Here is a 26,711-nt window from a genome sequence, read left to right as displayed (position 1 = left end):
AACCATTTCGTTGTATTATTTACATTTCCAAGTTCTATTATATTCTATTTTATTTTATTTTATTCGCTTATTTTTTGCTTAGGTTAGGTATGGTAAATGCTAACTAAAACGTTTCTAGCAGAATTACGAGTTGCTAAGTACTTGGTCGGTTTTAGCCACGTTTTCCTAAATTTTAGTAAATAATATGCTAAATTTTAATTAACATGTTCTAATTATACATAAACACACACAACACTTTTCATTCTTCATTCATGGTTCATTTTTGTATTAATATCTATATCCATCTATCCATCCATCTATATAGATAGACAGATTTATATACAATAAATCTTGCCATCACTTGTACCTACACAGTATTCTTTATTTACATTTAGATTACTTATATTTAGTATTGCAATTTGTGTATTTTAATGTTTTATATTCATGCCCTAATTTTATCCTCATTGTGGCTTATTTGCATAAATATTAGGACACATTCATTATGCTCCAGTTGCTATCCAGGGGGCCTAACTGAACCCTTACTGGGCAAAACCAGTAGTTGTGAACCAGTACATTATTCATACTCTCTTCACACTAAACATTGTTTACACAGCCATGGTGTTCTGGCATATATTGTTTGTTTATTAGGATCTTAACGCCATGTTTTACACTTCTTGGTTACATTCATGACAGGAACGGTAGTTACTCATTACACAAGGTTCATCAGTTCACGAGGTTATATCAAACACAGTCATGGACAATTTGGTGTCTCCAATTCACCTCACTTGTCTTTGGACTGTGGGAGGAAACCAGAGCACCCGGAGGAAACCCACGCAGACACAGGGAGAACATGCAAACTCCACACAGAAAGGACCCGGGCGGCTCCACCTGGGGATCGAACCAAGGACCTTCTTGCTGTGAGGCAACAGTGCTACCCACTTAGCTGGTTCAAGTATCAGTTGTGTGTCTTTCTGTTTATAGAGGAACACTGGATTTGAACCCTAAGCAAGTGTAATAGACTGCTGTGCCAACAACGCACTTGAGATAAATCCCAGTTAGCATCCTCTCAGTACATTTATTACCATTCACTATATATTTGCTGTGAAAACCACACTCAGAAATGACTTTTCCTGTCTGATTCATCTTGCTTTGGTCTATTGTTTACTTTTCTTGTCTGCTATCAATTTGCTTTTAAAATATACCTTTGTTCGTCCTCCTAACCCTACGTTCTAAGGTTTAAAGTCACAAGATGTGATGCAGCAGCAGACTTGTTCAGGCCAGAGAGAAAAGTGCAAGAGGTGTGTTGAGCTGATGCTGGCTGCTTCTTAACCTTCCCACATTTATATTCATTATTCCATTATCTTTTACACTCAGTGCAGACCAGCATACAGTCTGATCCTCCACAACTTCAGTGTTTAACTTACATGATCTTTACAGGAATGTACTATTAATATTTATTTATTAGGATTTTAACGCCATGTTTTACACTTTGGTTACATTCATGACAGGAACGGTAGTTACTTATTACACAAGATTCATCAGGTTCACAAGGTTATATCAAGCACAGTCATGGACAGTTTAGGGTCTCCAATTCACATTATCTGCATGTTTTTGGACTGTGGGAGGAAACCGGAGCTCCCGGAGGAAACCCACACAGACAAGGGGAGAACAAGCAACTGCAAGAATGTACTACCAAGACAAGAATGACACACAGAACATGAACGTGTACACGTTTATTCACTCACACCAGCACATTCATTTAGAATAAAGCATTCATCCAAGCAGATCAACATCAGAAACTTAATCTGACCTTCACCAGATGTAGTGGAGTATATCACTTTGGTATAAAGTTAACATGTGGTCCTTTTACAGAGCAAGGATACATGCAGCGAGATGACAGACAACCGTTTTAAATGTGCAAAGGACTTTTAAAAACATAAAAACTTAATAAAACTAGAATAAAATCACCCATTTAAAACCGTCACCAATTTTTTGATAATTAAATTCATTCACTCAGTTCATTCGTTCAATCTACCTAGTAGTTTTTACCTCTTGACTCCCTTAAAAATCCCTTTTTATGGGAAAGCTTTGGCCTGATCCGTGTTCAGGTGAGTCTCCTAAACTACACACAAGGCAGCACAAGAACCATGAAAACATCATGGGAGTACAAAACCCACGTCCACAGAAGTACAGCATTTAAATACTGCAGATAAAATAGTAAATACTATCAAAAGTTGCACCGACTGTGAAATTCAGAAAAAGCTAAACACGTGATCACAATAACCCTCGTAAAAATGACAATATATTCTTTTCTTCTGTATGATATTATTTTTACAAATGTACACGCTTGTGTTGAGTTAGATCTGTACGTCAGAAATAAATAGTAAATGTGTTGCATTAAAAAACCTACAGGAGTAAAAACAGCGGGAGTAAAAATAGAACCCACAGCCATTAAAAGAGTCGAACATCATTCACACTCGTTGGGTCTCTGTAGATGAGGCTCTTGTGAGTCAGTAGTCACTGGTTATTGGTCGGGCCCTGTGTAGGTCATGGTATTTACCGGGGTCCTCCGTCTCCCCTTGATCTTCAGAGATCCATAACGTGCCTGAAACACAACAAACAAGATCATAAGTTGCAACCGCCTCTTCATACCTAAAATCTACATCATGATACTTTGGTACTGGTAGTTTAAATCACAAACAAATGTAAAACAAAGTTCTAGTTCTTTGCTAATAGTATTTTTTTAACACTAGGGTGTATTGGTATTCAAATACTGACCTAGAATTGATCACTGCATGTGATAAAATAAGTAAAATACGTGTAGGATACACACTCCGTCCTCATCATACATTTTCCACCACTTACAATAGCCAAACGTTAGGATGTAACGATGCACCACAATACAGTTAAAAATCGATTCACATGTGTAACGATTCAAATCGGTTTTACATGTATAATGAATCGATATTCACTTTAAACAGCAGAGGGCGCTGGCGCTATTCACCCCGCCTGGTTGGCGTCACTACGGGGTTGCCAGGTTTGGAATTTTCCAGCCAAATTTATTTATGTGAGGATACTTTCTTTATTTGTATTATTCATTTATTTATAATGTGGGATTTATTTCGTTTTACACAAAGAGGGAAATGTGCAGCATTGTTTTGCATAGTTTGTACCAACTCAGAAATAAAAGGTCATTCATTATTTAGATAAATAAAAGATGAGCACAAATACAGTATGTTATTTTTTTAAAGGGAAAAAGTTAATCGCATCGCATTGTGTGTGTATCGTTACATCCCTACCAAACGTATTAGCCCTCCTTATATGATAAATGAACCTCGATGTCATCCTAGTAACGTACAACTAGTGTACGTACGTCTTTGCGGAGTTTAGAGCGTGCCACTTTGACACTCTGTGATCGCCTGATGCCGCGCTGCGACACCGCTTCGTCCTCGGAGAAAACGCCCTCGCCCTCCTCGTCAGCACGGTCGTCGTCAGGATCGTCATCGTAATCTGAGAAGAGAAGCACACACACACACACACACACACATAAGAATGCATATACAGAGTTTTCTTCTACTGCAACAATTCCTGTAAGTTTTGGACGATTTGGTGCCATTATCCGGGCTCGGGACTGGCACTGACAGCACACCGACAATGGCACTTTGGTTAAAAGCATCTGTTACGCACCGTAAATGTAAATTCATGTGAAAAAGCAAAACGTTTTAGAATTATTAAAGTGTTTTCCTATTTTATGCCCACTGCATTAGAAGTAAACAAAAATGATATGATCAATAATCAAACACCAGTGCCGGTATGTGCACTGTAGGTATAACAGTGCACGCTTGGCGTAAACAGAAAGAGAACAAAGACGGAGCTGAGCAGCTGCAGCTCTTTGTTCCTGGCACGTCCTTCTCCTTCGGTCCGGTTAAGACCCCGGAGTGCCAGCCTGCGCCAGCGTGCTGCATGTCTGGGCAGAAAATCCACATCGCTGCAGTCCAGCACGGTGCACTCACTGCCCTCATCGTCATGCAGCAAAATCCACCCCCTACCCCACCTCCAACTTCCAAACCCAACCCCCGGGGGCACAGCAGTGCACAGCTGTTGCGTTTGCCATTCGACCACAAGGGGGCAGAAGAGACACAGCAACTGGATCCTTCACAAAAGCCTCCTTTGTTTGGCTGCAGACCCCCACAAATGTTTTCCATTAGTGAACCGGAGCAAACCTCCTCCGAATCTGGATGACACACGGATCGTTTTCCGAAGCCATTCCGTTCGCTTCGCGCGGCCCCGGCGAGATGCACGCCAAACGGAAAAAGCCTCGGTGTTTTAGTACATGAGAAATTCTGATTAACAAGAACACGTCTGCTGTTAAAATTCTCTTCATTTTAGCAGAGCAGAAGATAAAAAACAAAACGACTTCATGCAAATGTAACAGCAAATGAATTGAATTCTGTAGTGTACAGGGTATAAGACCCATAATAGCTGGTACTGTTTCACTCCAGGCCTCATATGACTGAGGAATGTGACCAAGAACAGAACAGAACAGAAGAGAAAGGGAGGGCAGACAAGGACTTCGCCTGAAGCAAAGAACAAAGCAGGGCCATTTGCCAATTTGACAGCTTTCACTCGCCTGACCCCTATTACTCCAGAAACATCAAAACGCTGCTGTTAATGACCGCTGACTGAACGGCACGCTCGTGGCCGCTTTTGTCTTTCCAGCTCTCATTCCGATCGGAGAAAAAAAAAATCAACAATTAGGGGCTCGCCTGGCAACCTCGGGCGCCCGTTTTCTGGCGGTGGCATTTCGGAGCGACTCGCTTTATTGTGGTCGAGATGAAAATGACCTGGACGCCGGTGGAATTTCAAACGCAGCCGGCGCATTAGCATACCGCCGTGGAGTGCATTAGGCATTCTGCTCGCCCCTCCCGAACGTGCCGTCTTTGCTTATTACCCTCCGGGGCTGGAGACGAATACGGAGCCCATTCTATACGCTGCGCAGAGCTGGGGGGGGAGGGGGAGAATAGCAATAAGCTTGTAGGAGCAGGAGCGCTCCGGGCTCATGCTGTCCTCGCAGCGCTCTCGGTCAAGGCGGGATTCGGATATGCACGCCCGAGTTCATATTTACCAGCTACACTGGTGGCACTAATGAATCCTCGTGGCAGCACAGACCAGACCACCAGCGTGAGAGAAACAATAAGCTGCGCTCACAGCTAACAGCACTCTGTTTGGAGAACAATCGAACCAGCGTTTACAGTAAGCCAAGAGGAATTACCGGTTTCATCAGGCTGGGTGGAGGCTTTTGCTCTTCTGGCTGGATTGGCGCTGGAATACGGTGGGTATGACCCGCCGCCTGCATCCTCCTGCCCGATCTGGGTGAGGTCAGCCATGCTGAAACTCCTCAGCTTCTCCGTGATTGCTCCCTGTCCCTGTAGAAAAAAGAAAGCGTTTATTTAAACAGCACGCAAACGTAACGAAACAAACATGTATGCACACTGACCAAACCTTTAATGGTTCGTCTAAATGGTTGGTGACCTGTTGCTTATGTATTAAGTGGGAGCATATACATAGACAGTGCTTGCTTGTATATTGTTCACATACACACAACGTTAAAACCACCTCCTTGTTTCTACACTCACTGTCCATGTTATCAGCTCCACTTACCACATAGAAGCACTTTGTAGTTCTACAATCACTGACCGTAGTCCATCTGTTTCTCTACATGCCTTTTTTAACCTGCTTTAACCATGTCTTTCAATGGTCAGGACCCCCACAGAGCAGGTATTATTTAGGTGGTGGATGATTCTCAGCACTGCAGTGACACTGACATGGTGCTGGTGTGTTAGTGTGTGTTGTGCTGGTATGAGTGGATCAGACACAGCAGTGCTGCTGGAGTTTTTAAACACCGTGTCCACTCACTGTCCACTCTATCAGACACGCCTACCTAGTCGGTCCACCTTGCAGATGTAAAGTCAGAGACGATCGCTCATCTATTGCTGCTGTTTGAGTCGGTCGTCTTCTAGACCGGATATTTTTGGTTGGTGGACGATTCTCAGTCCAGCAGTGACAGTGAGGTGTTTAAAAACTCCAGCAGCGCTGCTGTGTCTGATCCACTCATACCAGCACAACACACACTAACACACCACCACCATGTCAGTGTCACTGCAGTGCTGAGAATCATCCACCACCTAAATAATACCTGCTCTGTGGGGGAACAGCATGAAAGGGGGTAACAAAGCATGCAGCGAAACGGATGGACTACAGTCAGTAATTGTAGAACTACAAAGTGCTTCTATATGGTAAGTGGAGCTGATAAAAAGGAACAAGGAGGTGGTTTTAATGTTATGGCTGATCAGTGTATACAGATATATAAGAATAAATATGGAAATAAAGATTGTTATAGGTATAAATATATACAATATATAATATATCGGTTATAGAAATATGTATGTACAATAGCAGCAATAATATACATTGTTTTATGTATATATAGGGTATATATGGGGATAAATATTAAATATGAAAAATATAATATCAGATATAGGTATGAATGAGTATAATAGCAGTAATATACAGATAATAATAATATAGATTATAACCGATATATACAGTACATATAGGTATATATATTCTCATTCTTATATCAAAGGCATATAGTTCTAAGGGGTGTTTTAAACAATCACTGAAACTACACTGGAAGTAGAAGCAGCCACTTTGCAACCACTTAATGCATTCCAAATGCCTCTCAGGACCACCTAGTCACCAGTGTTGCCAAATCTGCGGTTATCCTGCAAGGCCATTTTTAACCACATGTGTATAGAGTAATGCTGCTGTATTTAATCACCAGATTGATTCCTTTTTTTCCTTCACTTGAAGCTATTCATGGTTATACCTACAGCCACTCGTATGCAAATTCTGCCCAGGAGGTAAAAAGTGAAAACATAGGCTGTCTAGTGGCATATTATTATAATGTTATAATATTATTATGACACTGTGAAATGACGATATTCAAGTCATACAGCCACTAATTAGTCAGAAAGAACAAAACCAATAATGAACATGGACTAGGAGTTAAACAAACCGTGAATAAGGATGCAAAGAAAAACAGGAGGAGGGTTTTAACGGGTGAATATTGACTTGCTTTACCACATTAAACCTCATTCATAAAGATAAGAGCTTATGTTTTTCCAAATACCACAATATCTACTAAATTGTTTTGGATTCCCATTAACGATAATGTTACTATCTGAGATTTACTGTTAATGTATCTGGCATTTTAAAACAGCAGGAAGGAAAGATTTTGGGGCTTGTGAGGTGAAGAAGAGGGATACTGGTACAGAAATATACTGAGCACCAGGTCGCTTCTATCAATAACATTATAAAGACAGCAAGGTCAAAAGCAGCAGACATTCAGGACCACGAAGCTACAGACCAGCAGAGTGAAATGGACTCTTCGCTGACCAGGATGACCAGTAGCTCATAAAAATTTCACTCAACAGCTGTAGGATGGCTAAATGACCTACAAAAACAGGGTAAGAACGGTATAAAACAGGCTTTAGGGCGAGTGGCGCAGTGGGGTATTGGGCTAGCTCACCAGCACCGAGATTCTGAACTTCTCGGTTCGAAACTCGGTGTTGCCACCGGTCGGCTGGACACCATCTGGCGGGCATAATTGGCAGTGCCTGCAGCAGATACTGATTGCCCACCGCATCCCGTGTCTGCAGGGTGGGGGCCGGACTATGTGTGGGTGGGTGGGTCTTCATACGCTGCGATTGGCGGAAGAGACGCCTGTGCAGAACGCAGGGGCAAGAAGAGGAGGGCGTGTGCAGCGACGTGCTCTCCTCGGATGCAATCGGGTATCCCTCAGCATCGGAAAACAAAACTGAGTCGCTAAATCGGGAGGAAATTGGGGAGAAAACGCATTAAAAACAACCTGATTAAGAGTAGAACGATGGTCACAAGCCATTAGTGGCATAAAGTCACCCAACAGCAATGTGAAAGGCTGGTAGAGGGCATGTCAAGGCACATGACAGTAAGTGACATCAAATGGGGGTTATTCCACCAAAAATCTAGACTTGTATGAGCCACAACATTAGTATTCTGTTCTAGTAAACGTAATTGAATGTTGATATGGGTGGATTAATACGTATTTCCCAGCTTAATATTAATTATGACTGAATGAATGATGGTCTACGCTGAATAGATGTACTACAACGTTATATAACATTAGTGGTTAATACAATGTGTGTGTGTGATCTGTTCCCATGCTAAAAGTCTGGACACCATTACCTCCACTGAAGAAAGCAGGAGGACACAGTTCCTATGGGACAGTATGTAAGTAAAAGAGGTTAAAAAAGAGAGAGAGAGAGAGAGAGAGAGAGAGAGATCAACACCAAGGTTAGAATTCAGGACAGATCAGAGGTCATGATGAGACACAAAGACAAACAAAGAGGAAGATAACAGGAAGAAATAACGAGTCCAGTTCCTATCTCCTCTACTTATTTTTTAGCTTTTATTTATGATATCAGCCTGTTCTCATTCTCAGCTATGATCCTAATGGCCTATGACTAAGAACCTACCGTGAAAATCGCGCCCTGGACCATGAAATGAGCCGCTTCCCGTGTAATATGCAACTTGTTGTGAAATGTAAAATTTACGGTGTGTGTTTAGCAATTTTTAATGTATTTTCTCCCTTTTTCTCCCCATTTTTGCACCCGATTGAGGAGAGCAAACTGACTTGTGAGCAGTACCCGACTGCATCTTTTCACCTGCACGGGGCGAGTTCATATGTGGATCAGCCTTGTGCACGGGGAGCCACACCCTGATCCGCATTATTCCTCGACTCCGTGTAGACGCCATCAATCAGCCAGCAGAGGTCGCAACTGCATCAGTTATGAGAAGTCCCATGCCACCGAGCAGAGATTCGATCTGATGCATTCGAAATCCCAGCTCTGGTATGCTAGCGTATTTTAACGCTGCGCCACCCGAGCGGCTGAGTTTAGCATTTCTCAGTCACATAATGCATGAAACGAGGCGCAAATTAAGTCAGCGTAAGAGACTCTTCTGTGATAAGTGATGTGTGTGTTTATTAATCGAGTGCATTTTGTTTCTTTGGGAATTCAGTAGTCAATGGAAAAATGTGCTTCTCTACACACGTGATCATCTCTGTGCTGCGCCTCAAAAGAACAAACCAGTACAGCAAGTCCTCGGGTTACGGCGGACTCGACATACGGCGTTTCGTGGTTACGTCGCCGTCTCCTATAAATTTATTGAGAAAGTCTTGTTCCGTCATTCCGATGTACGCCGTTCGAGATGTAAAAACAAAGTTCGCACGGGAACTAGTTGGCGGGCGGAGGGGTATTTTTACAGTATTTACAGTATTTTTACTGTGTCACTTCATTACGGTACTGTGTATGTGCTCCATGTGAGCGACGTAGATGCTTATGTAGGTGGGTTTCCGACTTACGGCGAAAATCGCGCTACATCGCGTCCGTAGGAACGGATCTCCGATGTGAGTCGAGGACCTACTGTGTTATTTTTTTCTTTATAAACTCAGAAACTCTAAAGACTCAGTTACACCAGCAACCGATTAGACGAAACCTCCAAGATGTCGAGGTCTAAAGCGGCTAAAAACACGACACGAGCTTGGAAAACTCCCAATTTATTCTGTGGAGGTCAAAACACGGACGAGAATTTTCATCTTTCATCTGATAAGGTAGCTATGCTGATTATTTTATACTAACATTCAATTTATGAGCACATTTTCCCATGAATTTAGTCGGGCCTTACCAATAACAGACATAAGACAGCTGCAGGCTCTATTCTATATAACATTTTCTAAAAAGCCATAGAGAGCAGGACCACAGAAGATCTCTGGCTGACGTCTTCAAATATGCACACCCTTCACTCACACACACACTGTAATGAATATAAGCGTGCGCACCCACACACCCGTGCGCTCGGGTACTTGCCTTGACAGCCGCGGAGACAGCCGCCGTCGCCGCTATACTTAGGCCCTGCTTGCCGAAGTGCAGCATCGTCTCGTAGCTTCGCTCTTTGGCTTGGACGATGTAGTCGTCGATTTCCTTCAGACGAAACAGGTTACATGTCATCGAGCTCGAACAAACGTGTTTGAAAATGTGCAGCACAAGGGCAGTGGCACTCTTGTTCACCTGATGCACTTGTGTACGTATTTATACTGCATGAGTAATAAGAGCTACGTACATTTATTAGAAGATATGTACCGATAGTAAAATGACTATACCACTAACCTTATTAGTTAATCCCAATTTAAGTAAATTAAGACCTTTAATTACCCTTTCTTTTGAGGTCAGAAGAGGATGTAGGACCTTTCTGTAGATAATACTGGCTCCTCTAGTGTAGGGCGACACCAGCCAGATCACGCAGGCGATCTTTATTTCATAATAGAGGGGAAACCTTCATACAAAGAAATAGCACAGACATACAGACACCGAAATGAGACCCAATTAATGGAAATAATTACACCCATTAAGTCTTAAGATTCTTGCAAAGGAGCTTAATTTCATTAGAGCGAGATTGCGCTCCTGCAAAACGGTTTTACCAGGCTACGGTGAGGTCTGCTATGGTCTCGGCTACGGTGAAGAGCGCGAACACAATCCAGTACATCATCCAGCGGACCTGCATCAGGGACACACACACGGAACGATCCAGATTTAGATCAAACACATGGGTGTAACATTAGGGCTGTATCATTGGGGTCATACAGAAAATGTAGTCACCCCTATTTATACCCAATCTTGCCCTGTGAAACACCATTGGACGTATAGGAACGCCTATATTTGTCATATATACACATACACATGTACAGTACAATGAAATTCTTCTTCTGTATATACCAGCTTGTTTGGAAGCTGGGGTAGGAGCGCAGGGTCAGCCATTACACAGCACCCCTGAAGCAGACAGAGTTAAAGATCTTCCTCAAGGGCCCAACAGTGGCTGCATAGTGTCCTGTCTGTGTGGAGTTTGCATGTTCTCCCTGTGTCTGAGTGGGTTTCCTCCCACAGTCCAAAAACATGGTCAGGTTAATTGGATACACTGAATTGCCCTACAGGTGAATTGATGTGTGTGTGCCCTGCAATCGACTGGCAAACTCCCCCCGTCCAGGGTGTTACGGTGTGCCTTGCGCCCATTGAAAAGCTGGGATATGCTCCAGCACCCAACGCCCCCCCCCCCCCCTTATCTCAATATAAAACATCTAATACACAGCACGTATCATGATCTAACAACCAGCAAATATGATGTCAAAATAGCTCTGACCCACACAGCCATGGACTCCACAAGACATCTAATGGAGTCCTGAAATATCTGGTACCAGGACATCACCAGCACCTTCAGCTTCTGTAGGTTGGACCATCCTACGGTGCATCTTTTTTTACAGGTAAACAATGTGCACGTGTCTAATGTTTCGGCTCATCAGCGTATATCAACCGTCTCCCATACAGGACACCCTACCGAGTGAGTGGGGTGCCGATAAAATGTAAACAACTCCTCAATCCCAGGACACTTTAACATCTGCGGCCATCGGAGTGGAGTCCAGGCGTCCGAATATTAAAAGGCCCGCTTACAACCTCCTTTATATTCAGCGGGCCGAATATCTAATCATGCAGAGTGGCTCCCGAACGTAAATCCAATCACACGTCTCTCCCCGGCACGAGATGGAACACGGTGGAGTAGAACGGAAAATCATTATGGCCGTGACTTTAATTTCCATCCGTGTTCTCGTCCTGCCGCTGGTTTTCTCGGCGCCCTTGTCGGGGGCCTGTTTTGTATGCTCCGCCTCGCCTCTGTACCTTCTTAGCATTTCAATTTCAGAAGGTAGCGCAGACGATCATGTGATCCGCCAGCCTTGGGGCTGAGCCTCTCTGAGGCATTAGGTGATATTTTCAGCTCGGCTGAACAAGGCGAAATGAATCTATGCGCCGGCCAGCTAACTAACCTGACAGTCGGCGTCACGTTTAATCACCGACCTTCCCATGAACCTGCGGCGCTGAGAGAATGATCGATGTGCTTCATCGGCCGGGCAGAATTACGGGTCTGTGCTGACAAATCTCAATCAACTCACTTTAAACATACACCTATCAGCCATAACATTAAAACCACCTCCTTGTTTCTACACTCACTGTCCACGTTATCAGCTCCACTTACCATATAGAAGCACTTTGTAGTTCTACAATTACTGACTGTAGTCTATCTGTTCCTCTGCATGCTTTGTTACCCCCTTTCATGCTGGTCAGGACCCCCACAGGACCCCCCACAGAGCAGGTATTATTTAGGTGGTGGATGATTCTCAGCACTGCACTACACTGACATGGTGGTGGTGTGTTAGTGTGTGTTGTGCTGGTACGAGTGGATCTGACACAGCAGCGCTGCTGGAGTAAGTGGAGCTGATAACATGGACAGTGAGTGTAGAAACAAGGAGGTGGTTTTAATGTTATGGCTGATCGGTGTATATACACATTACGCATTTAAAAATACAACCTGGTTCAGGTCTGGTGGCTTTTTTGTCGTAACTCCAGGCACAACAGGGTCTGTGTGAAAACCTAGTGAGCTGCCTTGCTGCCTCAGTGGAGGATTCTAATGCGACATGGAACTCATGAGGCAGATTATTTAGACACACTACTTAGAGATCACGATGGGCTGAAGCGGTACAACCCGCTAGCACGCCAGCTAACGTCTCTCTGTGTCCCGAAAACGGTTAAACTGTCCCTGACCAGCCTGAATTTACAAATGGACGACACGCGTATTTTTTACACCAAGAACTCCGTCGGTTGCTCCGCATTCCGTTTGTAGTTTTTGGTGAGGAAAGTCGTGCCGCACTGAATGCTGGGATCGCCTTCAGCGCTGAGGAGGCATATCTCAGTAGGAGCATTTTAAGGGATTTAAGAATTTAGACACGCCCTCTTCTCAGGAGTGTAGGATGACGTAAAATGCACCTCTGTGGAGAGAGAGAGAGCTCGGTTTTTAGACAGACCCACAGTCATGGCCAAAGATATCAACATGTAAATACCAAAGAGTATGTATTTGTAAGCCATAAAAACATAAAATCTGATATAATTCTACATTCAATTCCAAAAAATGGGCCGGACAAAACTCTTGGCTCTTTCAACGTAATATTTGGTAGCAAACGTTTTGTAAACAATGAAATCGACGCCGTCTTTTAACCATGAATGAGATCCTTAGCGGTATTTTGGACAACTGCTCTCAACCATCTCTCTCAGGTTATATTTTAAGGGCGTTTGTTAAGATTTTTATCTGTACTCACTGCAATTTTGAGCTACTTGAAGAAGGTGTCAATTAGTGATCGACCGATATGGGTTTTTTAATGGCCGATGCCGATACCGATATTTAGACGAAAGAAGTGGCCGATGGCCGATATATAAAGCCGATAATACCATTTTTTTACAACTAAAAAATACAATAATAATAATAATAATAATAATACAACAAAACAGAATTAATGATCTTAAATAAACATTTATTTATCACTGTATATTCTTGTTTGCTCTTTTGGCCGTTCAAAAAATTAAATAAAAAAAATAAAAACTTTAAATAAAATACAAATTATTTCAAAGGTTTCAGTGCACTTAACATACACAAGCAGATAGCAGTATCTTTTTGTTTTTAAGAATGAACAAACATGCTTAAACCTCCAGGCTGGAGGATTACAATCCTTGTTCTTGTGCATTCACTGATGTCTGCCTGCAGAGTGGCAAAATGGACACACGGGGCGCTCTAACAACAGCCAGACCAATGACTGTATACAGTCACTGAGCTGACGGAGGCAATGTTTAAATATCGGCCTTGTGCGCACATATATCGGCCGATGCCGATTATCTAAAAAATGCCAAAAATCGGCCCGATTAATCGGCCGTCGATCACTAGTGTCAATCATTTTATCCGGTCTGTTTATTAACTTCCGTGCAGAACAATGTTAGATTACATGTTCCGGCACAAATCGAAGTAATAGTCATGTAAATACAGAAGCTTTTATTATCACAACAATGATCTAAAAGAAGTGCAGGGGTGCCAATATTTTTGGCCATGACTATTGTTTGCCGGCAGGGTAGAAAACCAGTTTATTTAAAAGTCTGGTTTTTCGAGGAGCCGGCGGTGCGAGTCCTTAGGCGGGGTTGAACAGGAAAGGAATGCTTGTATTGGCCGCTGGCCCACAGCTGCAGCTCTCGGCCGCTGTTCTTGTTCTCTCATGTTACTCCTTCTGCAAGGTACATCAGTGTGGGGAAGATCTTCCCTACACGCCGTGTACACCGGTTAGCCAAAAGTATGTAGACACCCCTTTTTTTATTATTAACCACACAAATTGCTAGCACGTGTACAAAATTGAATACATGAAATAAATGATTTGCCATTTTAATGATTCAGCATGACTGTGCTTAGAGTGAAGTCCATAAAGACACGGGGTCTGTCTGAAACCCTGGTGATCTCTCTGCACAGACGCATTTTACGTCATCCTACACTCCCGAGAAGAGGGCGTGTCTAAATCGTTAGATTGCTTCAAATGCTCCTACTGAGGCGCCCTGATTCCGAGTGACGAGGGAGCGTCCGACGCCTCCTCAGCGCTGAAGATCGATCCCAGCATTCAGTGCGGCACGACTTCCCTCACTACAAACGTGCCAGACGAATCAATGCAGAGCAACCAACAGAGTTCTTTGTCAATCAAATGTAAATAAATACTCAGTGACGTTCAATCTGTATAAAGGTGTAATTATACAAGTGTCATGTATATGTAAATTGGGGCGTCTGGGGCAGTTTAAGTTTTTTCGGTACACGGAGGGAGACGTAAAACTGTGTTACGTAATCAGCACCTCTCTGTGTAAGTAGAGCGTCTAAATAATCTGATTATGAGTTCCATGTCGCATTAGAATCCTACCTACTGAGGCAGCTGATCAGGTAGGTATTAGGGGAGCAGGGCGGGTCACTAGGTTTTCACACAGACCCTTAAACAATATTCAGAACCATTATAAACTATTGCCAATTGTAAGAAATGGTTCCATTTATACATAAAGCATCAGAAAAAACAGACCTGTTAAACAGAAATAACCCTGATCCTGATTTAATCCTTATATAAATCAACAACAGAAGCAACAAGCCCATTTTTAACGAGCGTGCACGACTATTCTGGAGTCCCTGAATTACTGGTCTGCCTTTCGGTCTGTGCGCAATAACAGACTCGACCGCAGTCGTGACATGTTCGAGGCTGCCTGTGGTGGAACGCTTTCTTCTTCGGAGTTTGCCAGTCAGATTCGCTCGGCGTACGACGTACTTTCCATTCGAGCCCTTAAAATTCGAGGCGATGGGATAAACATCTGCAACCTCTGGCTGCTATCGGCCTTACGTTACCCCCCACGCCCACTCCCCAGTTTGCCACTTTTGCATGTTACTGGTTTAAAGGGAAACAACTTTTTCATGCTCTGGTTTTAATTTCTTTCAACTAGGACTGAGTGATATTGCAAATATAATTAAATCTCGACTATTTTCAAGTTTATTAACGATACTCGACTGTTTGTTTGTTTATTAGGATTTTAACGTCATGTTTTACACTGTGGTTACATCCATGACAGGACCGGTTGTTACTCATTACACAAGATTCATCAGTTCACAACACAGTCCTGGAGAATTTAGTATCTCCAGTTCACCTCACTTGCACGTCTTTGTACTGCGGGAGGAAACCGGAGCACCCGGAGGAAACCCACGTGGACACGGGGAGAACATGCAAACTCCACACAGAAAGGACCCGGACCGCCCCACCTGGGGATCGAACCCAGGACCTTCTTGCTCCATCGTGCCGCCCCTTTTTTCGCATTTTAATTTAAAAGACTGCAGAGTTTAAATATTAAATATTATTAAAAACTATAGTTGCTTTTAAAGATCCGTTCAAGGGACTCGAACTGTGCAAGCACAACAAAATGTGTAACAAAATTTATAACAATAACAACAATCGGATGCTCCCTCATCATTCACTGAAAGTATCGTTATCGTTTAGTATCGGTAAAAACACACGCTGGAACCAGAGCTGGGATCTGGAATACGTCGTATCGAATCTCGGCTCTGCCTGCCGGCTGAGGCTGAGCGGCCACATGAACGACGATTGGCCTGTTGTTCAGATATGGGCGGGACTAAGTCGGATGGGGTCTCTCTCTCTCATGACTGGTGCAATTACGACCTCTGCTGGCTGATTGGTGGCGCCTGCACAGAGTTGAGAAAAGAGTGCTGTCAGGGTGTGTCTCTCCGTACACAACGCTGAGCTGCACTGCACTCGTCAAAGTGTAGGTGATAAGACGCGTACGGCTGCTGCCCACGTGTCGGAGGGGGCGTGGGCTAGCTTCGTTCTCCTCAATCAGAGCGGGGATCGGCATTGGTGGAGATCGGGCAATTGGACGCGCTAAAAAAAGGGAGAAAATGCATAAAGAAAATATATAGGGTATATACTAGGGTTTCAAACATACACCCTGTGTGTGTTAGTGCACAGACCTGTGAGAACAGCTTTTGTTGGCATTTTAATCTCGATCGTGAAAATCGTCCAGCACTACACAGTCAACACAGTGAGAGAAGACGAGTAATAATACGTTCTAACAATTAACGATGGATTAAACGTTCCAGCCGAGCGTGAATAATAAGGAATGAATCTGAAAATCACTCTCGGTGTTTATTTTAAAGTCTGTGTTTCCACACGGTGTCCAAGAATCATTGCGGCTGGAGAGGAACTTTTCTTAACCTCGTAAATGTTCTCGGAGCGCTGTAATTAAGCTGATATGCAGCAGAATGAGAAACAGATCCGGTCAGTTTTAATTAGGAATCCAGCTCAGTTTAGTGGAGACAGTTACAACAGACTCGTGCGTTTTAATCTGGTTCAGGTTTTACATGTTTAAACCTCGAGGTTTTGGAAATTCCGCAATGAGTTGCATAACTTAGTTGCATGAGAAGGAACTTCTTGTGTTACGCACAGGAACTGGACCCGCTGTGACCCTGACCAGAATAAATAATGCTTGCATAAATAGCGCACAGCATTCGCTACGTACATTTCCTCTCGGCATAAAATAACATACATGTTAAAACATGCAGGACAGGTTTTTCTTCTGGGACAGTCTCATGCGTTTTCAAGTGTTACCAGATCTCTATCCTGGTCAGGGTCAAGGTGGGTCCAAAGACCAAGCCCCTCTCTGGATCTCGAATCTCAGCGGCACTATGGGAACGCTGGATGTCTATTTCTCACACCACGGTTTTAAGCTTTTATTCAAGCAGGATAGGATACATGTGCCGTGTCCTAAATCACTAACTGAGCCTGTACTTACGTATTCTTTTACATTCTTGGTCTTCACCGCCTTGTAGGAGTAGTACGCAGGGTACAGGGTTCCGAACAGCAGCCTGTAATGGAAAAGCGTTTCATTAATCAGGATTTCCAGCTTACCCAGAGTACCAGTGATGCTCACGTTTACAGTAAGTGATTCTCTTGTCCAGACACCCTATGAATCCTCCTCTTAGCCATTAACCACAATTTCTGTTCATTTTAACCCTCCAATACAGAGAGCTAAACAAAACGACTGCACAAATAACCCCATGAGTTACAAAAAGCACACGTGAACCTACTACTGGGGATTTCATTTCCTTCAGGATCAATAAAGTATCGATCTGTCTGAACCAAACAACGTATAACCAGCTCGTGATCCAGACCCAGTCCGATTTCAGCCTGGTGGGGTCCGGGTTCAGCAGATGGGCCCGCGGCTCTCAGCCGAGTTTCATTTATTCCGTTCCACTGGGTCGAGTTTGAGGCTAAGCCTGTGGAACAATGTGCAATGGAACCTGGCAATGAAAGCGGCTCTGTGCTCCACCCTCCCCCTTTAAGCTTTTAGCTTCGCCAAGCAATTAGCGCGCACTGAACGCTTAGTGTTCCGCAGTCGCAAAGCATGCACAGATAGTGCAAAGGGAACACACCTGTTTATTTATTGATTAGGATTTTAACGGCATGTTTTACACACTTTGGTTGCATCAATGGCAGGACAGATTCATCAGTTTAAGTCCTTAATGTCACGTACATTTGTACTGTGGGAGGAATCCCACACAGACACGGGGAGAACATGCGAACTCCGCACAGAAAGGACCCGGACCGCTCCACCCTGGGAATCGAACCCAGGACCTTTTTGCTGTAAGGCGACAGTGCTACCCACCGAAAAGCTGAATAAAATGAATAGATTATTTAGCAATAATCAAACTTTAAACACTGTATTTAGGACTCGATTATACTTATGAGACACGTGAACTAACGTGGCGTAATGTAATGCAAAGGGTCACAGTGTCTGGGTTTCGGGAGGGGGGGGTGGGGGGCTGGTACACAATGCTGGAGAAGTTTCAAACCCTGGGTTGCGAGTCTTGGGTGGGTCGCAAGCCAAACGCATACACGAGCGAGCCACATGAACACGAAATGAACCGGCACACAAACGCCCCCTTGTGGAGGCTTTACGTTACGTCTTGTGAACCACAGTGGGACCAGAATACCAACATTTTTATTAATTCACTATATACTTTATTTGTGTTTCGCTTTAATGTGTCGTTTGTGTTGCCTGGGTAAAAATCATGGACAAAATGTGGGGCGCTTAAAAAAACTTAAAAACAACCCTTTTTATTTGGCGTTCACTACAGCGGATCATTCTGCTTTGGATACCTGACTCGGCACAGTTTATACACCGGACACCCTTCCTGAAACGACCCTCTTTATCATATCCGGGCCTGGGACGGACACTGAGAGCGCACCGACACGTGCGCCTCCTAATGGCTAGGCTATATCGGCCATCCTCCTTCCTCGGACAGACGGCACACAGCTGAGATTCGAACCCTAAATGTCCCGGACTAATCCACCCCAACAGAAATGAGGAGCGTTCACGCCAGCGGACGCAAACGTACGAGATAAAACCGCGATCATGACGCCGAACTGGTGCCGAGCTTCCACGCAGGAGTTAAAACTTTTCTCCCGGCTCACGTCCGCACATCCACCTTGGCAGCGGTTTATTTTGCTGTTGCTATAGAAACAGCGGAGCCGCACGCAGGGCTCCGACAATAGTTCGGTTTCCAGAGCTTCTACTCGCTCTCGCGCGGCCCTTCCAGCCTGCGATGCCGTCACTCCGAGGTCCGTGTACGCCCCGCTTCATTTGATGGTGTTCCTGCGTGGTTAATAAGTGGTGCTTTCGTTCATTCGGCGATTCACCTAATCGGATCTGAATAAGAGAAATTTACTTCACTCGGGTACAGAGCGGCTGAACAACGGGGGGGTTTTGACGACGTTGTTAAAATCATTGACGGTGTCGCTACGAACTTGCTTTGTATAACCTCCGTGCCTTCAAGCTTCAACCTTCAAGTAATAAAAATTACGGACGCCGTCACGAGTCTGTCCTTCGTCTGAGCCCCGAAAGCTCAAAAACAGACACACAGGTGGCGTGTGAATAATTTCTGTGTCTGTGTGTTGATTATCTAACATAAATCCTACTTTATTAGTGTATACACGGCGGCTAAGTGGGTAGCACTGTCGCCTCACGGCAAGGAGGTCCTGGGTTCGATCCCCAGGCTGGGGCGGTCCGGGTCCTTTCTGTGCGGAGTTTGCATGTTCTCCTCGTGTCTGCGTGGGTTTCCTCCCACAGTCCAAAAACATGCAGCCAGGCTAATTGGAGACACTGAATTGTCCTATAGGTACCTGCCCGCTAGGATGCATAAACCAGTGCATTGTAGTGCCGGTCCCAAGCCCGGATAAATAGGGAGGGTCGTGTCAGGAAGGGCATCCGGCGTAAAAACTGTACCAGATCAATAACGCGGATCACGGTCCGCCGGCGACCCCTAACGGGAGCAGCCGAGGAAATAGAAATGAGTGTTTACAGACTAGTGTAGGCAACCAAGTCGATGCGACATCATATACACAACTCAGGGTTCATGACACAGTTCTGATTATTTTTTATTGATTAAAAAGCAGCAAACTGTAGAAAATGTGGCCATTCAACAGAAACTGGGGCACAGTTCAAACTAGGGATGTCCCGATCCGATCTCAAAGATCGGGATCGGGGCCGATCGAGGCATTTTTTAATCGATCGGAATCGGCTTTACTAAACCCGATCTTAATCCCGATCTTTTGTGTTACGTCAGCGTGTCCGCTGTGTGGAAGTCCAACAGTGAAGTGTGACGTCTGCAGTGTGAGCGTTTCACGAGGCGGTGGGAGCAGAGCCGCGTTCATGTGTGAGAGTGTGTGCGAGTTAAGGATCACACCGGTTTACAAAACAACGTAGTGATGCACTCGTTTAATAAAGAAATAAATGCACGGTATATTCACACATTGTCGGGAGCAGAACACTTATAGCCGACAGTTGAGTCAAGCACGCTATTTCATGTTCTATGGAAGGCCTAAAGGGTCAAAACACACTCACTTCGTGTACAAACGTCCATCAAACCATCGTCACAATACAAGCACTTTAAGAACTGGCTTTCCTTCATAACAAAAGAGCCTTTCCATTTTATTTTGGTATTCAGGTTTTACTGTAAACTTTTTTTCTTATATTCAAGTTAAGCTGCTACACAGATTTCTGTTCATTTTTAGTGCATCACTGCATTAAACAGATTTTTTTTTCTTTGAATGTAAAGTTTAAAGTAAAACTGTAATTATCTCACTCATTTTGATTGATTTTGTAAAAATACAAAAACATTAAGCAATAGCTTGGATGCAGCATTTTTCCCTTCAGCACTGCAGAGCTATTCAGGTGTTAAACATGTACACTGGATTAATGTGAATAATTGTGATGTACCTGATGTGTGCACTGTGTGAACAGTATTATCTAGTTCTTATCTAGACAATATCTAGAAAATACAAGTATCGGTTTGAGAATCGGTATCGGATCGGGATCAAAATGAATAATCGGGATCGGTATCGGGAACAAAAAAACGTGATCGGGACATCCCTAGTTCAAACTGGTTGAAAGCAGAGACAAGCTGTAAAAATCGAAATCTGGCAAAAGTCAAGTGGCCAGCGACAAGCGGCCTCTAGCAATCAGCTTATCTCATTTATTTGTAGTAATTGTTAGAAAAGTTTGTGCCACAGTGGTATGAAGATTCCCTCTAGATTATGGACTGCACACAGTAAACCTTATTCTATTTATATTAATTGCTTGCCTGCATTATTTCAGTACCACAACAACACAGGTCGCAGGGCGAGCAAAACTAAACTATTTCATAACTATTTCATATAACAAAACGATTTCACCACAGAGAAACACAAGCCCTTCTTCCTACAGCCGAAGCCCTGGAGGGAACCAACCCTGTCGAGCCAGTTCTTAAAGCGATTTCTGCACAGCTGAGAAAATAAAACTTTTAGACAGGCCCCGACATTCTGTTGTAGGTCAACTCCGAGTTTCCTGCTAAGTAACTCCGGAGCGCTACGCCCACTCGGCCCCGGCCAGATGCTCGGGGCTCGTAAAGACACGCAGCCAAAGTGCCTCCATTTCCACATCTGGTTCAGTTCACCAATCTGGACCTGGTTTTCCATAAAAAGGCAAAAGGAAAAGAGAGAACACGGACCTATTATTCAGCTTTATGGCTCTGACGGATGACCTGAACGAAAAGCTGAGAATGTAGTCGTCATATAGGCCACGCTGTTTGACAAAGCATTAATAAAGCTTTGAGAATTTTGTGTTGTAAGCGTTCTGGGTATCCGGACATTCCGGTCACAGGAATATGCTAAACAACTTCATCCCAATAACTAACTACATTATCTTGTTACCCAACAGAATTTATGAAGCCAGTAATAAGAATCCAGGAGAAAATTATTAAATAATCACTTTAATAACCAGTCAAACGCAGAAACATAACAGTTTCTGTATTACTTAGTATGTTGAAGGAAGAAAATGGAAAAATGAAGGCCCTAAATACACGGCTGAGCTTGTTGTTTTGTAAATGAACAGCAGGAAGTATACTGGTCCAAACATTAGACTTGTGTGGAAAAAAACAGGTCATGCAAAGAGCGACAATATCTTTTATAACATTTAGAGACACAGTAAAGCAAGCTGATGCAGTCGATACTGTCAGTTTTACGTTTAAATAAAAAAATAAAGCAGCAGGCAACAAATTAAAGCTTTTCCTGACAATTATGTAAGTTCTACCTTTACCCTGAAGCCTTATGCAAAATCTCCCACTACCCCACCATCTGAGCCATTAATTATCCTAATTAGTTCATCATTATCACATCTAATAGTGAGACAAACTGCTGAAAAGCTTAAACCCTCAGATAATCATTATTATTAGTGAAACGTATTTAAATAATATTTCTAATTTACGTGCCTCACCTTGAGGATTAATAATGAATGAAGATGAATATGAATGTATCTTCAAGGCCGAATCGAATCGAACGGTTTCTCGCAGGCTACGTCTGTGCACTACACAGGAGACGATATTACTGGTATTTACAGACTGTGGTGCTCCGTACGGTCAAAGATTTATGAAGCTTTATGAGAAACATAGATTAATTATTGATGGATTATGGGTGGGGATTGTTTATGGTTAATTGCAGTTGTAGCCTACTGGTTAAGGTGCTGGACTAGTAATCGAAGGATCGCTGGTTCAAGCCTCACCACTGCCAGATGTTGGGCCCTTGAGCAAGGCCCTTAAACGCTGAAAATGTAAAATGTATTTGTTTCAATTTAATGCTCAAACTGATAAAGGACTAAACGTTGGATCACTATAACAAATTAACATATTCAATTCATTCTGAACTAACATTTTATGCTGTAAACTTAAACTGTCAATTATTTTATTAACATGTTTAGTTTATGCTTAGTTTACTGTGCTACGTTATTGCAATGTTGACCAAATCACACTGTTTTTATTATTTTGATGGAATTATTATTATATATTAGAATAGCTGGTAAATTATAAATCAGTGATGATTAGTGGGCAAAATATGCATCTCTAGTTCAGAGCTTTAGACAGACCTAGGTACAGAAGACAAGCTTGTGAGGTACTGTAACAAAACACCACACACTTTTAAGATGAATGATCTAACTACTTATTATTACAAAGGTGTATCCTTGTTATTACAAGAACACATCTCATCCCATCTCAAATCTCATTTGAATTGAGACAGTTTTAAGGTTACAACTATTACTAATTTGATCCTATGATTGGCATATAGATCAAGTTTATTTATTAATCTATTTTAATCTAATGAATTATGAGTGGGGATTGTTAATTGGATTCACTTGTTAATAGCAGTAATAATTAGCAAAAATTAATAAATGTGACAGACCTAAACACATACACACGGCTACGAGAGCCACCACACTCGAACCACGTCGACATTTACTCAGTAAGTGATTTGCCTCTGTCTAAGCAAACTATGCAAAACGTCTGATACGAAAATTTCATTGGTGGTGTGATTTGACATCAGCTGCGTCCTGTGTGGTGATGGTGTGTCCTGGCACTCTCTCTCTGATCAGACTTGATTTCTATACGTATAAGACATTTAGTCCGATACTCTTGCTGCCTTGGACATCTAGAACATTGTATATATTTATAACTATAACAATATCCTTATTTCTATATTTATTCTTATATATCTGTATATATTGTTTCTAAGAATAAACACACTACTGTTTCTATTGCACAATTTGCACTTGTTTTTCTGTTGCATACCATATGCTGTATAAATGCACCTTATTTACTTACTTACTTAATTTGTTTCTCTTCTTTTGCTTGTTAAACTACTGAAGACCAATAATTTTCTTCAGAATAAATAAAGTATCTATCTAAGTCAGTTGCAGCCTAGTGGTTAAGGTGCTGGACTAGTAATCAAAAGATCGCTGGTTTAAGCCCCACCACTGCCAGGTTGCCACTGTTGGGCCCTTGAGCAAGGCCCTTAACCCTCAATTGCTTAGAAAGAATACTGGACTACATATAAATATATCTTTTCATAATGCAGGTCAGAGTTATGTTATAACACATGAACAATCACAAAACTCGTCTAACAACCAGACTATGGATCGAAAGCTTAGGTGTTTAAAGGTGTGATTAGTTATACAACAATTTCCATCACACAAAAACACTCCTTAAATGAGTCAGTGTGTCTTGTGAAGACTTGATCTGAATCTGAACACGCCTGGAACACTGGGTGCATGCCTGTGCCTGAGGAAGCATCAACAATAAATCAATCAAATCACGTCTATATATATAAATTAGAAGCACTAATGTTATCTAATCCAGACTTAAAGCAAAAATAATAACAATCTAGCTGTGATTACTGTGATTACATAGTGTGACTGATTAAAGGAAACGTCACACATACCAAGAGCTATAGTAAATGTGTTAGCAACCAAATAACAACAGAAATCCTAAAGTATTAACGTACAAAACTATATATCTGATTAGATTTATTCATTGTTTAAATACACAATAAACAATCTGCCTTTGTGGTTGTATAAAGGACTCCAAAATAGACGCAACCGAATGCTAAATGCTAAATCCTTTACATTCAGGTAGTGACGTTAGCTCAAATTCCACATATTAAAAGCTTAAAAAGACGTAATTAATCATGTATACTTTTAAAATTAGTTCAAACAAATAACTTACACGACAAATCGGGATATAATCGACGACACCATCTTCGTCAGGTCGGCAGACGGGGCATCAGATCACAAGAGGCCAGTAAAGCGTTGAACGTTAGCCCGTCAAGCTAGCCGTTAGCTTAGCTTCTTAGCTATCTGCTAACAACCAGAGTTAAAGTTCTGAGAAGATAAAACGCATCGGTTTAACCGAAGTATCTACACCAGACCCACATTTTACACTTCTCTATTAATAAAACACGCTACAGTAGTAAGAGCAGCTGATCTTGTTTATGAGCCCTGGACCGGTTCCTCTGAGTCTGTTCGGGGTGGATCAGCTCAGCAAGGTGCGCACGTCCGCTTCAACCGACGTTACTTAAACCCCGCCTCCTGCGCCAAGTGATTGGTCGATAGGATTTGTTTACCTGAATGTCGCATTGTGATTGGTTGGAGGCGCTTCCATCAAAGGCGTTGCGTCTGTACTTCGGTGACGTTACGAATTCAAATTGTGTTGATGCTACATGCGAGTTAGCTCAGACGGGATTTATGTTGTCAACCTTCTCTCAATATTAAACAAATATCACCTTCATTCTTGTAAATTTATCAATAATAGACCAAATTTCAACACTTTAAGGCATCCTTTATATCTTACATTGATACATTAAAACTCTGTGAACATGTGAAGGCAAAAAAATACCTTAACACTGCTTAAACATCTCTCTCTCCCTTAATGTATATAAAATCATTAAATTCTATTATTTATAAAGTCCTGCTAATTTTTCTACTATTTATCTAATTGTTACGGTAACGGTAGTTACTCATTACACAAGATTCGTCAGTTCACAAGGTTATATGGGACAATTTTGTGTCTCAATTTGTGACACCTCACTTGCACGTCTTTGGACTGTGGGAGGAAACCGGAGCTACTGGAGGAAACCCACGCGGACACAGGGAGAACATGCAAACTCCACACAGAAAGGACCTGGATCACCACACCTGGGGATCGAACCCAGGACCTTCCTGCTGTGAGGCGACAGTGATTTGATGTAATCTTATGGAATAAATGTGTTGTTCAATAAAGTTTTAAAAGAAACACATTCGACTTTTGTTCGGATTTTAAAGATCATTTGTTTAAACCTATTTAAGTTTCACATTTTTGGAAGCTTTAAGATATAATATGCTGCTATAATAACGATTCCTATAGACAAATAAAACATATTGTTTTTATTTATCATTTAAGTTTTTAGGCCCCAGACCAACATTACCCTTGTTTGTAGTGGAATTTAATTTGCTTCTGCAATCTATAACTTATCCAAAATGTAAAAAAATTTAACATTAGGTTTATATTTTATTTTGATCTTTATTTTATGGAGGGTTGTGATAAAGGTTGATGGACTTCTGTGTGTGTGTGTGTTACCCCATATTTTGAAGAAGAAGAACACCTTTATTTGTCATACATACGTATACAGGTGTACAGTAAACGAAATTATAAGTTAATATAGCTTAATAATAGTATTGTATATAGCAATCTAACTACCTTTTAGTACAAAGTTGTATCCTCGAAAATAAATTGTTATTACTTTGTTATTACAACTTCTCATTTGCCACTAAAATTTACTCAACTAGGAGTAAAAATGCTACACATACATGTAGAATTTATTTTAATACATTGTGAAGAAAATGTAAACATGGAAATGTAAAGTCCCACAGAAATAAAAAAACATGAATTTTTACAGTAATTGCCATTTAAATAGATTATTCAGGTTATGTAGAAATATTGATTTTAGGGCTAAATATGTTATCATAGCGCGGAAGTCATATTTATTATATTCAAAAACCATTCCAAAGAAAAAACATGATTTAAAAAACAAGTTTTTGTTTGTATTTTTAGCAAGTATGTTTAACTCGTTCTTACCCACTCACTGAGAAACTAATGTAGGAGAATCACACTAAAGAAACTAATGGGAGAATGAGGTTAGTATGTGATGTTTCCTCAAGACACACACATTTCTACTAGCTGCAAATGTTTCTGGGCAGATTACCCCACCAGGAGGGGTCACTAACTGTTTTCATCCAATAACACAAGTTGCCATACCTCTGTGATTGACTACATCA

The 26,711-nt window shown here is 42.2% G+C and overlaps 2 protein-coding genes across 2 annotated transcripts in view; both read right to left on the bottom strand.

Moving 5' to 3' along the window:
- The window catches only part of rpl38 (ribosomal protein L38), a 302,538-nt gene that overhangs the window by 199,257 nt on the left and 76,570 nt on the right, over window positions 1-26,711 (bottom strand). The window lies entirely within an intron of this gene.
- Window positions 1,698-24,941, bottom strand: reep3b (receptor accessory protein 3b). Its single transcript, XM_063003483.1, has 9 exons — window positions 24,864-24,941; window positions 24,625-24,779; window positions 17,328-17,400; window positions 10,559-10,635; window positions 10,293-10,413; window positions 9,948-10,061; window positions 5,252-5,405; window positions 3,353-3,489; window positions 1,698-2,584 (listed from the first exon to the last, which is right to left on the bottom strand). Exons 2-9 carry the CDS (start codon window positions 24,654-24,656, stop codon window positions 2,504-2,506), a joined length of 789 nt encoding a protein of 262 aa, XP_062859553.1. The 5' UTR covers window positions 24,657-24,779; window positions 24,864-24,941; the 3' UTR covers window positions 1,698-2,503.

This window comes from Trichomycterus rosablanca, chromosome 10, assembly GCF_030014385.1.
Source record: "Trichomycterus rosablanca isolate fTriRos1 chromosome 10, fTriRos1.hap1, whole genome shotgun sequence".
In the NCBI taxonomy this organism is placed as follows: Eukaryota; Metazoa; Chordata; class Actinopteri; order Siluriformes; family Trichomycteridae; genus Trichomycterus; species Trichomycterus rosablanca.
The sequence above is the reverse complement of the archived record's forward strand: the minus strand, read 5'-3'. Positions and strand labels throughout refer to the sequence as shown.